Raw genomic sequence first — 13,844 nt, forward strand, 5'->3', positions numbered from 1 at the left:
GAAGGACCAGGATAATTTTCAGGGCCCTGACCAGTCCTTGCATGAACACCGGGGGTGAGGGGGCAACATGAAATAACAGAAAAAGAGGCTTAAAATGAGAAATCGGAACAGAAGGCACTTTTCAGCATAAATACTGACCTGTCTCAGCATTGCTTTAAAAGCCATTGAACGAAGCCTCGTGGTGAGGATCTCGCCAGCTTTCCCAAACGTGAAGCCCTGGTTGAGAAAAAGAAAAAGAAAAAGGAAAAAAAAAAAAGCTTCTGTCCCTTCTGTCATCACTAGCATTTTTTTTTTTCTTTTTTGGGCTATTTTTCTTAAGTGACAAGTGAGGAGGCAGAGAGACAGACTCCCACATGCGCCCGACCAGGATCCACCCAGCAAGCCCACTAGGGGGCCCATCTGGGGCATTGCTCCGTTGCAACAGGAGCCATTCTAGTGCCTGAGGCAGAGGCCATGGAGCCATCCATCCTCAGCACCCGGGCCAACTTTGCCCCGTTGGAGCCTTGGCTGCAGGAGGGGAAGAGAGAGATAGAAAGGAGAGGGGGAAGGGTAGAGAAGCAGATGGTCGCTTCTCCTGTGTGCATGCCTGGGAATTGAACCTGGAACATCCACACACCGGGTCGATGCCGTACCATTGAGCCAACCAGCTGGGGCCATCACTAATATTCTGACACAGGTGGATATATTCCCACTGATTTTTACAGTACTTATATTAATGATGCAATTAACAGATGCCTGTGACCAAATACTATTTAAAAGTCCCAACTTCAAATTCATGGACTGCTAAATCGTTTGTATGTAATTGAGATAAAAAAAAAAAAACCTTAGAAGTACCCAGTTCTGGCTTCTGAACCATTCTAAATAGGCTTCCTTTTCAAAACTTTAAAGGACAACATCGTAGAACAATACTGGGTGTAGTTACAACAATCAGTGTGTTTCTAACCCTGCAAACAAAACAGAATAGCAGTAACAAAATTCTACGCAGGAACACAGTTGGCTCATGCAGTGTGGGGGGAAGGAGGGGCCTGGGAAGGAGTGGGTGGGAAGGTAGGGGTCTGTAGTAAGAGGCTCCAGATGAGTTTGCTGGTTCTAGCCACAGCTCCGCCTGCTCTTAGATGGCGGGCAGTAAGGCCACTCTTCCTCCCCAAGTTTGCTTTCTAATCACATCATGTTCAAACACTGGAGAGGTGTCCAAATGGCCACAGCTGAGCCTGTTTCCGGGGCACCTGGGGTGGGTGAGAGCCTCAGGTACACCGAGTACCGAGTACCGGTGGAGGGTGCGCAGGACACTTCCGGCAGGGCACTCAGCAAGGAGTTTGGCACCCAGGACGAGAATGCACCGGTCTCCTCCTTTCTGTACTGGCAGACTGCTCAAAGCTACCGTGGGCACCAGTTATATCCATCGCCCACTGTTCGAACAGCCTCCGAAACACATGTATGCAGGGAGCTCACTGCCTCACACAGCAGGGCTAGTGGCTGGGTGGAATCACTGCGTTGCTACTAGCAAGGCAATGCTTTCTAAATAAAAAGCGGGCTTACTTTTACCATTGGTTTAACCACGATAACAGCAAACCATGCTGGGATTCACTGGGAAACATTTTGCTGAGTTAATCGATTGCATTGGGAAGACCTGTGAGTGCTCCCTGAGTTAAAGAGACAAACGAAATTTGGTAAAAGTATAAAAGTACAGAGTTAGGCTTGCTCGTTCATTCTGGCCAGGTCTACAATAGCTGAATGCAACACAATGTATGTTCTGCCAAAGCTCATCCATTAAGGAGGAAAGGCTCAGAGAAGGCGCTTGCTATTATGTAAAGAGTAACAACAGAAAACGAGGATGCTGTTGTCCTGATTTTTTTCTAGTTTTTTTTTTTACTGGTTGAGTTTAACTGGTTCTTATGTGCTCCCGTGAACTCGGATCTCCTTTTCCTTTGGTAAGGAATGTTTGCGGAGGGCAGATCTGTGACATGATCTAATCCCCACAAAGGCAGGTTACAATTTCTCCAGCTGAGGTCGCTGTTCCCTCAGAAAGCCCCGAGCCAACTGTGTTTGCAATTCCTTTCAGTCTAAGACTTGGAAACTCCGTTTAGTGTTGATTAATCAGTAATTATTCACTCTGTATTAATAAATAGTTAAAATCTACTTAATAAATCATTCATCTCTATCCTCTGACTGAATCTAACGTCGACGAGAAGACCAAACAGAGGCCCCTACCTGAAGGAAGAAAGTGAAAAAGGAAACGATCCCCAGACCTAAGAACAGCAGCGAGATCATGTTGCACTTCCGCTGCTTCACTGCGTCGTCTCCGGGCCCAAAAATCTACAAAACAACATTTACAATACCCACTGGGGTCACGGGGTCCTTATTTAGTCCTCCCAGGGCCAGTGGACGTGGCATCAGTTTAAAAACTAGACTTTGAACTCTGTGGCTGTTTGGTTGTGGTAAAACAGGCATCGCATACAACTTACCGTTTAACTTTTTTTAAGGGTACGATTCAGCGACGCTAAATCCATTCACAGTACTGTGCAGCCTTCGCTGCGGTCCGCTTCAGAACTCCGTCCCCATTACACAGGCACTCCCCACGCCTTACCCCTCTGGGAACCACGGTTCTATTTGATGTCTGTGAAGTTGAGGACTACGTGGTTATTAACATGGGGTGGAGAGCTGCACGTGGACTGTGGGTGGTTGACATTTTGGTGTTTGTTCCTCTTCCTCTGCCCCCGGCCCAAGCCCTCTGCCCTCCCTTCACAGGGCCTCTGCCCAGAGAGGCGTCCCCTGACCAACCTACTGGGCACAGCAACCCCATCTCCAGCCACTCCATTACTAGGTCCTGCTTTTGAAACACATGTCATCCCTTAATACATGATGGATTTTGTTTTGTTTTGATTTGCACGTATAGCAAAGTGTTTGAGAGCAGGACTAGATTTTGTTTCCTGCTCTATGTCTAGTGCCTAGGGCAGTGTTCAGCACATAGGAGAGACCCAAAAATATAGATACAGTCCACATAGCTTTTGAATTGCAAGAGAGTTGGAAATTGCTTTATATTTAATTTTTAAAAAGAGGGTCCTTTATAATTTAATTTTTGGCTTGAGGTCTTACCTGTAGATGAATGTCCAATGTCAACACAATGGAGAATAATTCATCTTTAACAAAATGTCTCTCCAGAAATGTTAGTGGTTTACTGAGGTTATACAATATAAATACTGGGTTTTATGGAGCCTTAGATGTTTCTGACAACTTCCTATACATATTTCTTCAATAAATTTAACTATTGGATAGTATGGGTTTTTTTTCTTTCTTTCTTTTTTTTTCTTCAGCAAGACAGTAACTTGCACTTTATTTTATTTTAAAATTTTATTTATTGACTTTAGAAAGAGAGGAAGGGGGAGAGAGACAGACAGACAGACAGACAGAAACATCTATCTGTTTCTATATGTGCCCTGACCAGAAATTGAACCCACAACCTTTGTGTCTAGGGACGAGGCTGTATGGGTTTTCTTTCTTAGTCTCAGACTGTACAAGCCTTGGAAAGATTATGAAAATAATGACGTGGTAGCTATTACTTTTTGAATATTTACTATGAGGCAGACACTCTTAACTCTTTCCATCAAGTTACCTCTATATAATCACTTTTCATCCTCAGGTATCCTATGCAGTGAATTTTTTTAAGGCTAAGGAAACGGAGGTACAGAGAAGGAAACCATCTTGCCCAAGTTTGCACAGCTATGAAGTGGTGAGGTCAGTCTGTGTCCAGAGCCCCTTTAAGGCTATGACTAGAACTCTCCTCTCCTCCCCACCCCACCCCTCACAGCCTTCCTCTGAGACAGGCTTCTCCTCTATGCAAATTGGGTAGAGATCATTGCTGACACCAATTTGACTCAAATGAAGAGAGCTCATTAGAATGCTTGTCATTGATTTTACACTTTATAATTTCATTAATATCATAACTTGGAATGGTTTATACTTTTTCTTTGGCCTCATGTTTTTCCTCAAAAGGGAATTAAAAGTTTGGCTTAGTTTAATTTGAGGCTGCTTTGCTCCAAAACGGGCCCAGTGGTGAGGTTGGCATGAGTACTGATTTAATAATGAAAGGGATTTAATTCAAGTTACTGAATAATGTTTTCAAACTTACCGCTATCATCTCTGAGAATATGACTGAGAATGCCGGCTGAAGCGCCCCGTTGGCAATGGCACAGACTGTTCCCACCACGAAGTAGGGCCATTCTGTTTTATTCAGTTTCAGGACCTTCAGAAAAGATACTGGGGGCACATTTTCATCCTAGGGTATATCAAGATAGAGTGGTGATAACACAACAGCCACCAGAGCTTGTTGACATAGAAATGTCATGGCATAACTCGCAAGGAACTTGCGAACCACACATAGAACAACCACCTGCAGTAAACTATGTCCTAGAAAACAGGACAGCATAAATGTTGACAGTGTTCACTACACAGTGCAAACTGAAAGAGTTGTTTCCCCGAGAAGCACTCCACATGGTGTGATCAGTCCATTTCAATCCCAGCCTCAGCTCAGTGAGCAGAAGCACAGTCTGGGTACGAAATGCCCTAGAATTCAAGTCCCAACTCAACTAATTGATGATGTTGGGGAGACAATACCCATGAATAGATGGGTAAATGTCCATACACATGCAGGATGCTATTAGGAACCTAAGAACATGGGCCTAGTCTCCTCATCCCCACAAGCTGGCACAGCACTACCTTTTCTGTGACATGCCCCCAAACCACAAAAGCAAATTCACTATGCCCCTTTTCTCTTAGCACTGTTACCTGTGCTGACTTCTTTTCTCATAGATTAGCTTGTTTTTTTTTGTTTTGTTTTTTCTTTTGCTTATTTGTAAGTCTCCTTTTCTAATATGTGAAGTTGTTAAAGGTGAAGATGACATCTTTATATCCCCAGAAACTAGCCCCAGGCCTGGCACATATCAGATCCTCAGTACATATTGAACTCAATGTCTGGTCAAGCATGAAGGATTGAGGTCACATAAAGAAGAATGTTCGGACTATAGAGGTAGTTTAACATTTTATTAGATACAAAAGCAACCTATGGTATCCCACAGCCTTGGTTACTTAAAAAGGTCATGTTTGTGTCTCAATGAAACAGAACATAGTGGTAGGTTCTATTCAGCCCTCTTTTTTCAAACTACCTATTTTCTCATTTTAGTGGTTTCTTTTTCTCCCTAGTTAACATTATCTTCAAGTCTTGGTCTCCAGCCTGATAAATGAGCCATTTTCTCAGGTTGCTATCAACACAAACAGGTCTTCCCAAGTCCCTCTAATTAGCCTTGATTTCCTCTCCCCTTGGACACACAGTTTTTCCCACTGTGATGACACTTGTGAAAATCTTGCCAACTGTGGCCTTTTATCTCCCCCTCTGTGCATTTTTTCAAGAGAAGTGCTTGTCTAAAACATCAGACTCTAAAGACTTAGTATAGCTCTCAAGATAAATGAGGAAAACTTTCATAGCCCAACAGGGGGAACTGTTTATCTTACTTGTGATAATTCAGCTCCATAACAGCAAATTCATTATTCTGTTTTCTATAAAGACACCAGATTAAGAACTCTTGAGTGCCCTTGTAATTTCTGCAGTAAATAATATTGTGAGCAGAGGAAATCAGATGCAATGAACTCTCAGTAGGCAGTTTCTTCAGGCCAGTACAAGAGTAAAACTAAACCCAGCCTTTATCAATAAATACATCAATATGTATTCTCAGACCATTTCTGAAATTATATATATATATATATATATATATATATATATATATAAAATCTTTTTTAGGAATGGATTCCCTCACTAGTATAAAAGTTTTTGCTAACTTGCATTAATAATATCCCACGTCTTCAGGTGAGAAACATTAAAGAATGCACAATTTTTTTTACCATGGATTCAGGCAACGGTGGAGCCCTGGCTTTCTTACCTCTAAGATTTCTTTTTTATGTGAAAAAAAAAAAAACCTTAACTGGTTTAAACTGGTGTTATTCTGGGTTTCTTAGTGTAGGTGATCAAATGTGATTCTACCTAAATAGAGTATGAAACTATTGGGGTATTTTCCTGCAGATTAGCTTTACAGACATTCTTTCTTTTATTTCACTTTGCTTTACTGCACTTCACAGATGTGTTTTTTAACGAATTGAAGGCAACACCTTTAACCCCCCTCCCCCCACTCCAAAAGATTACTACTCACTTCATTGGTCTGGAACCAAACCTGCAATTTCTGAGGTGTGTCTATATTTATTGCTGTATCTCAAAGATGAATGGGATATCTAATTTTAATTTTAAAGCATGTAAGCACAAAGATTAAGTTTTTGGATTTATTATTTTCCATTAAAATTCATTATTAATTGAATTAACTTCAATTCATTGTCAAATACATTTAATATGTGAAATTTCCTTTTTTTGAGAAGAGTACGGCTTCCAGTAGGAATCATCTATGCCTGTAATACACTTGTGAGGCTGACTTTCAACAGCAAAACCACACAATAAAAGATTTAATTTAAGTAAAAACGACTTACAAGTTCATTGGTTTCCACATCAAGGCCATTCTGATATCTTTGTGAATTCCTAAGGCTTTTTTGAGTAGAATTCCTAAACATGCCAGATTTCCAGCCATTTGGGGCCATGCCCGAGGTAGCCTTTTCATCATTTAGTTCAAAGTCAAATTCTTCTGACTGGATGTGGTTTCCTGTAGTCTGAAAGAACAAAATATTAATGTGTGTGTGTGCGTGTGTGTGTGTGTGTGCACGCACAAGCATGCATGGGCGTGTGTGTGCACGTCCAGACCTATATAACCTCCAAGTTGAGAACCATAGCCATTTTCTTTATATATATATATATATATTAAGTGTGAGGCAGGGAGGCAGAGACAGACTCCCTCAGGCATGTGCCCCAACCAGATCCACCAGGCAAGCCCACTAGGGAGCGATGCTCCGCCCATCTGGTGCTGCTGCTCTGCTGCCCAGCAACTGAGCCATTTTAGTGCTTAAGATAAGGCCATCCTCAGTGCCTAGAGTCAACTCCCTCCCACCATTTGAGCCATGACTGCGGGAGGGGAAGAGAGAGAGAAGGAGAGAGAAGGGTGGAGAAGCAGATGGTCACTTCTCCTGTGTGCCCTGACTGGGAATTGAACCAAAGACTTCCACACACCTGGCCGACCCTCTACCACTGAGCCAACCAGCCAGGACCCACACACCATTTTCAATATTACATGAGTCAAGACATGTAATTCCAAAGCAGCGTCACAATCAAGGTTAGCTGGGAAACTAAAGAAGTATATCAACACATGGAAATTAAAAAGGTTAAAAAGGGCAGAAAGGTCAAATTCAATTTGACCAATATGAAAATTGCAGTATAAAAGTATTTTCTAAGAATTAAAAGACAAATTGTTCATCATCCAGTAGGTATGGAGGAATTCCCTCAATATGTAAAAATCCAGAGAACAAGACATGACCACCATGAAAGGGAAGAAGAATAAAGAGAAACACTATCAAGTGCTTACTTTTAAATCTACAGATAAGGAAAAGCTGGTCACTCCCTTACATGAGGCAATTAAACTGCTTTCCTTGACTGGCTGAGTGCAATCAGTTTTGTCCCTCCCAGTCCTGCTCAGAATCATACCTAACCCCAGGTGACCCAATCTGCAGGCTCAGCCTCATTTCAGGCTTTAGGATTAATTCTCTCCTTAAAGGGGTGGGGACAGTCATTTCAGGACCTCTATCTAGCTTAATGCCAAGTGAGAGAACATCAAGCCAACCTTGCTAGAGTCTAACTGTGAGTCTGACTCCTTGTTTGCTTCCTCCACATCCAAGAACACATCTTAATGGTCTGTCCAGGACCTTAGTCCCTATGGTACCGACTTATTCCTGCTCCTCCCCTTCAGGTTGCCCCCAATCCGATCCTATGGCAAGTGCTTTACTGTACCTACAATAACCTGTTTATCTTGATCTCTGCATATTATCTGATCCTAGCTTTCCCCTTGTGCCTTGAACCACACTACAAGATATGTTCTGCTTGGTGGACTTCCTTACTTGCTTATAACTGGAATTGTTTTATACCATTTCCCAACCAAAACCAACGCAACCTGGACCCAAGATTTAGTCTTGTAACTGCTCCCTGCAGCCTCACTTCCACCTGTTCCTACACTACAACCAGATTCGTTTTCCTAAAGGGCAGCCCTGCTCAAATCACACCCCCGTCACAAGTCTTCCACAGCTCTCCACCACATCCTCAAACCTGTCTCCTCTCAAAATAGTTCATTGAAATTCACACTGGACCCTCTCTCATGAGTCCCTCCCCTTATCTCTTCCTCATTCTGTAATCTTGCTGATGCTAGCAAGGATAGTTCTTCCATTAAGCCCATTCTGATTTAAGCCTCCTCCTATGATCAAATGAACGTCACCCCCCATAATATTTTTTCAGTGCCTTACCTAAAATCCTCAGTTAGGGGGTGCTGAGGTCATTGAGCTACAAAGCCGAGATGTCCCTTTTCACCAGGTGATAGAAAGTATTTTAATACCAATAGCCCTCATTTCTGACATCTGACTATACTTCTTCTGGCTCAAATATTTAATTGTAAAAAGTAAAGCACTAAATTTTGAAAGGAAATATGGGTGAATATCCTTTCTAAGAACAACCCCAAATCCCAAAGACCTGGAAAAAATCTAGTTACATCAAATTTTTAAACTTCTTTTATGGCAGCCAAACAAATAGCAAAGTGAACTTGAAAGAACAAAATAGAAAAGAATATTTTCAATATATGCAAGAGAAAAGCATAGTTTCTTTGTATGCAAAGTGTTCTTATAAATCAATAAGAATATTATAAACAACTCAACCACAAAACAGCCTAATATAGAAAAAGATTCTTTCACAGAGGAAAAAATACAAATGGCCAGTGAACATGTGAAAACATGCTCAATCTCATGAATAATTGAGAAAATATGGAGTTATTATTTAGCTCTTTTAGGCTACAAATATTAAAAATAAATACCAAATAGCTGTGAGCATAGCAGTTTGGGTTATGGAGAACATTCAAATTTCTAAGAATTTTTTTTTATGCTTAGATTTAAAAAACAAGAATGTGCTACATTTATAACCTGAAAAAATTAAGGCACAGTTAAGAGAAACAACTAAGAACCAATATTCTATCTAATGGAAAAGCAGAAACAAAGCCAAGACAAGGACATGTTAACACCAGGTTGGTCTCTGGAGTTTGAGGAACAGAAAGCGGCATTAGCGGGAGCATTCGGTACACCCTCAGGCTCACTGTGGCTCTTTCTTCCATCTCCCAACAGAGCCAATGAGGAACGGGTAAGGCAAAGCCAAATCAGAAGTGAGAAAGGTGTGGGTATCATGTGGAAAGTTCAAAGGGCCCAAGAATCACAGAATGCCGGAGCCTGTGGGAACACCAGGGGCCATCTCAGTGCAGGCTTTGCCTGTTTGATGGGTGAGGACACCAAACCCAATGACTTGCCCAAGACATTGCTTAGTAGGGCTTTTAATCATTCACCTTTTCCTAGGAAAGATAGCTTAGGGAACATGACACAGAAGGGTCAGAGCTGTCCAATCCCCTCGCCAGTCTCCTAGCCTAAGTCCTAGTGGGAGTGGGAGGTCATTCTTTCAGAGACACAGAAATAGGCCAGCCAAGGAAGAAAGAGCTTTCCTCCTTATTCTGGGGCCCAGAGCAATTAGCAAAGACACTCGGATTAATCCCTTCCTGCTGGAGAACATTCTCTGGCAAAATGAAGCCAGAGTTATAGACCTTTCTATCATTTCATTTGATGTTTCACTTTGAGGGCTTGGTAAATTTCAACAACTCTCATTTCTCAGATATCTATTTTGTGTCGATGTTTCTTTCTAAAATTTAACAGCCTTATTGAGACATAATTCACATACAATAAAACTCACACTTTAAAGTGCCTTATTTTAGTACTGTATATTCAGATACTTATGTATTTCTTAACCTTATAATACTGTTTTCATGGTCAGTTTAGAATTTTAAAAGTGGAAACTGAGGCTCGGAGGAGTTAAGTTACTTGTCAGAAAAAGAAACAAATTTTTGACTGAACTTTTTTTGATCCACATGCTCCAAGGGCAATAGTTAGACTAGAGAAATACTGTAAATGAACCAAGTATCCAGCTTTAGAGAAATGACTAAGCAATTAATTATGCATTACTATAATGGGCTGCTAAGTACCCATTGAAATGATAGTATTTTGATGGTGTATACACGAAATGTTAAGGATAAAGAACAAAAATAGGTATGTACATACCAATGGTGAGATTCAAATAATTTAAGAACTGGTTCTCTGCCCTAATGACCGTTTTAAGTGTAAAAAAAACCAACCCTATATACCGAAAGGTAGTTTATTATTTCATGCATTTAATACTTAAATAAGAACAATAAGAGAGATACACAAAACTAGATTATGTTAAAAGAGTTTTAAAATATTAATAAAAAGTATTAAAAAATACCTGACAAAAAACAATAAAACTTATTTAAGATATTTCCATTTTGCTTCTTGACTGGCATTCTCACTTGCAAATTTTTTTCACCTATGGATGGAATGAACATTACTATAGGCGCTTAGAATATGCTGTTGCACAGATGAATGTTAAAGAACAGTAAAGAATGTAAATTTGTGACTTTCACATTGGGTGGCTGTCCAGGTGCCCACATTAGAGAGAACCCTGATTATAAGTGCCATTTTAACAACCGGTTTGCTAAGCTCAACAAAAAATTAGATATTGAAGGCCTGGCCATTTGGCTCAGTGGTAGAGCCTTGGCCCAGAGTATGGCTGTCCCAGGTTCGATTCCCAGTCAGGGCACACAGGAGAGGTGACTATCTGCTTCTTCACACCTCTCCCATCCTTTCTCTCTCTCTCTTCCTCTTCCCCTCTAGCAGCCATGGATGGATTGGTTCCAGCGAGTTGGCCCTGGGCACTGAGGATGGCTCGTGGCCTCTACCTCAGGCACTAAAAAAATGGCTCAGTTTCTGAGCAACAGAGCAATGGCCCCAGATGGGCAGAGCTTAGCCTCCTAATGGGCTTGAGGGGTGGATCCCTGTCGGGCATGTGTGGGAGTCTGTCTCTCTACCTCCCTTTCTCTCACTAAAAAAAAAAAAAAAAAAGGTATTGGTTCTGGTGAACTGGTATGATCCGGCAAATCCCAACACTGGTACATACTAGTCACAGGAATATCAAAGCAAATGCATATACTTTTACAAATATAGGAATCATGTTTATAGAATAAAAATATTTTTAGGGTATTAATTTTGCAAAGTTGCTTAAGTGAATAAGCACAATAAAATATCTTGTTCAGTAAGACAAACCAATAATTACTAATATCACTTGTTTTAGGAATCAGTTTGTTTTTAACAAAACAAACTACAGGCTTACATCACACTTCACCTTATTGTGTGTGTTTTGCAAATTGAAAGCAAGACCAGGAAAGATTATGATTGCTTCTTTGTACTACTTACTCTATCTTGGTGGTCTGGAACTACACCTTCAATGTCTCTGAGGTATGCCTGTGTTCACTTCCTAGAGATAAGAATTTTGCTATTGGTTTTTATTAGGATCATCTGGGAAACATTCTTTGTGTTTGTGTGACAAGCAGAGAGAGGGACAGATAGGAACAGACAGGAAGGGAGAGAGATGAGAAGTATCAATTCTTTGTTGCGGCCCCTTAGTTGTTCATTGATTGCTTTCTCATATGTGCCTTGACCGAGGGGCTACAACAGACCGAGTGACCCCTTGCTCAAGCCAGCGACCTTGGGCTCAAGCTGGTGAGCTGTGCACGGGCTCATCTGGTTTGAGCACAGATCACCAGCTTGAGCCCGTGCTCAAGCTAGAGACCTCAGAGTTTCCAACCTGGGTCCTCCGCATCCCAGTTCGATGCTCTACCCATTGTGCCACTGTCTGGTCAGGCTCATCTGGGAAACATTTTAAAGTCACTTAAACACTTCCCCCAATCATAGAGATCCTAGCATCACCCTCTTCCTCCTCCCACTGCTCCAAGCATCCCTAGTCTTTTGGTAGAAAGGACCTGTTATTTGAACACATTCCCCAGTCAATTAAGAATTTCAGTCTTAAGAAATAAGTTGAAAATGTTTTGGGTATTTTCCTCTTCTCTTGCCTTCCTCTCTTTCAGGATGGTTTCACTGATTCTGAATTAAAGTCTCACATGCATACTTCTAGCTAGCTTCCTGAATACTTCTTTTTCCTCAGGATGGCACCAGCAGTGTGCTGCTGTGATGGTGGAAAGAATACTATGTTGAGGCACAAGCAGCAGAAACACTTCCTGGGGGCAGATACCTACCTGCATGTTCACAAGCTTGAAGTACAATCCCTCCTTCTTCATCAGTTCGCTGTGGCTTCCTTGCTCCACGATGATGCCATCCTCGAACCCGGCGATGACATCTGCATTGCGGACGGTGGACAATCGGTGTGCAATCACAATGGTGGTCCGGCCTTCTCTGGCCTAAAGGGGAGAAGGATAAACATGCGGGGCTCTGCGTTTATGGTACCCACGTGTTGTCAGTTAACACACACAATGAAGCACTTGGATGGGCGTGTTTGCAGTTGATGAGACAGTAGTTTACCCCACCCCCATCCCCGTGTGATTATGTGATTAGGGCATAAAGGCAGCAGTCGTCTATAAAAGATTAAAGTGAGACTTTAGTACTGGATCAGACAGGAGGCCAATCCCTTTGGTAGGAGGATGGGTAACTCCAAAAGCCTAAGAAATATAAGTAGTAACTCAAGAAACATGAGAAAATGTTTGGCCCTTCTCAAGTGTGGTCCCTCTTGCCCGCAGAGACCTAGTTCTGAGTTAATGGCATAAGGGACCTCACCAGAAACATGTTAGGGACTGGTTGCCACATACCACTTTCTCCAGAGCACTTCCGTAGGGTTTCTTTTGAAGTGCCTGATTTCACTCGAAATTCTAATGGACACTGCATACAGGCCATTTAGGTAGAAATGTAGGTTGGGGTCTAGATGGTTCAAAATATGGTTCAAAGTCCATCTGAATCACAATCTCTGGACTGGGGCTAGTAACTCTGATTATTAATAAGTGCCCCGGAGGATTTTTATACATGTTAAAATCTACAAATCACCCCTCTAAGTAGTTCAGTGACCTGGCATGTTGGCTTGGTGGGTTTCTTCATGGCATTTAAACCCTGGAAAATGCTCATCAAATTATTCACGCTATGTCATTGATAATGGCTACTCTTCTTGACACTCATTTGGCTGATAATTTCTTTTTTTCCCCTATGGGATCTATTTTATTTTATTTTTAATAAAATTTTTTATTCTTACTTAATCCTTTAACCTTTTCCATTCAGCCCTCCAACCCCCTTACCCTGTCAGTCTCATCTGTCCACTCATCTACTGATAGGTACTTGGGTTGCTTCCAAATCTTGGCTATTATAAATAACACCACAATAAACATATGGGTGGCATATATTTTTTCAAATTAGTGTTTTGGGTTTCTTTGGATAAATTTCGAGAAGTGGAATTTATGGGTCATCAGGCAGTTCCTTTTTAAATTTTTTGAGGTAGCTCCATACTGCTTTCCACAGTGGCTGCACCAATCTGCATTCGAACCAGCAGTGAATGAAGGCTCTCTTTTTACACATCCTTGTTACACTTGTTTGTTGAGTTATTAATGATAGCTTCTGACAGGTATGACCACTTCTACTTTGAGGCAATAAAACCTCATTAGGATGGTTATTAGAGTATAGCCTAATTCAGCTAAGTAGTTAAAAATATAAATTAAAAACAAGAGGCTAGTTTCATAAAAGCCAAAAAAATGGGAAAAATCCAAATGTTC

At 41.4% G+C, this 13,844-nt stretch overlaps 1 protein-coding gene across 8 annotated transcripts in view; it reads right to left on the reverse strand.

The window, feature by feature from the left end:
* The window catches only part of ABCB4 (ATP binding cassette subfamily B member 4), a 98,721-nt gene that overhangs the window by 20,927 nt on the left and 63,950 nt on the right, over positions 1–13,844 (reverse strand). For 7 of the 8 annotated variants that reach the window (XM_066353804.1, XM_066353799.1, XM_066353802.1 and 4 more), the window contains 5 exons: positions 12,330–12,491; positions 6,529–6,705; positions 4,130–4,276; positions 2,212–2,316; positions 139–216 (listed from right to left, as the gene is read on the reverse strand). In XM_066353804.1, the coding sequence (XP_066209901.1) occupies positions 139–216; positions 2,212–2,316; positions 4,130–4,276; positions 6,529–6,705; positions 12,330–12,491 (669 nt within the window). The remainder of the gene's footprint in view (positions 1–138; positions 217–2,211; positions 2,317–4,129; positions 4,277–6,528; positions 6,706–12,329; positions 12,492–13,844) is intronic. The other variant, XM_066353803.1, reaches the window with a different exon arrangement.

Source organism: Saccopteryx leptura, chromosome 12 (assembly GCF_036850995.1).
Source record: "Saccopteryx leptura isolate mSacLep1 chromosome 12, mSacLep1_pri_phased_curated, whole genome shotgun sequence".
Lineage (NCBI taxonomy): Eukaryota > Metazoa > Chordata > Mammalia > Chiroptera > Emballonuridae > Saccopteryx > Saccopteryx leptura.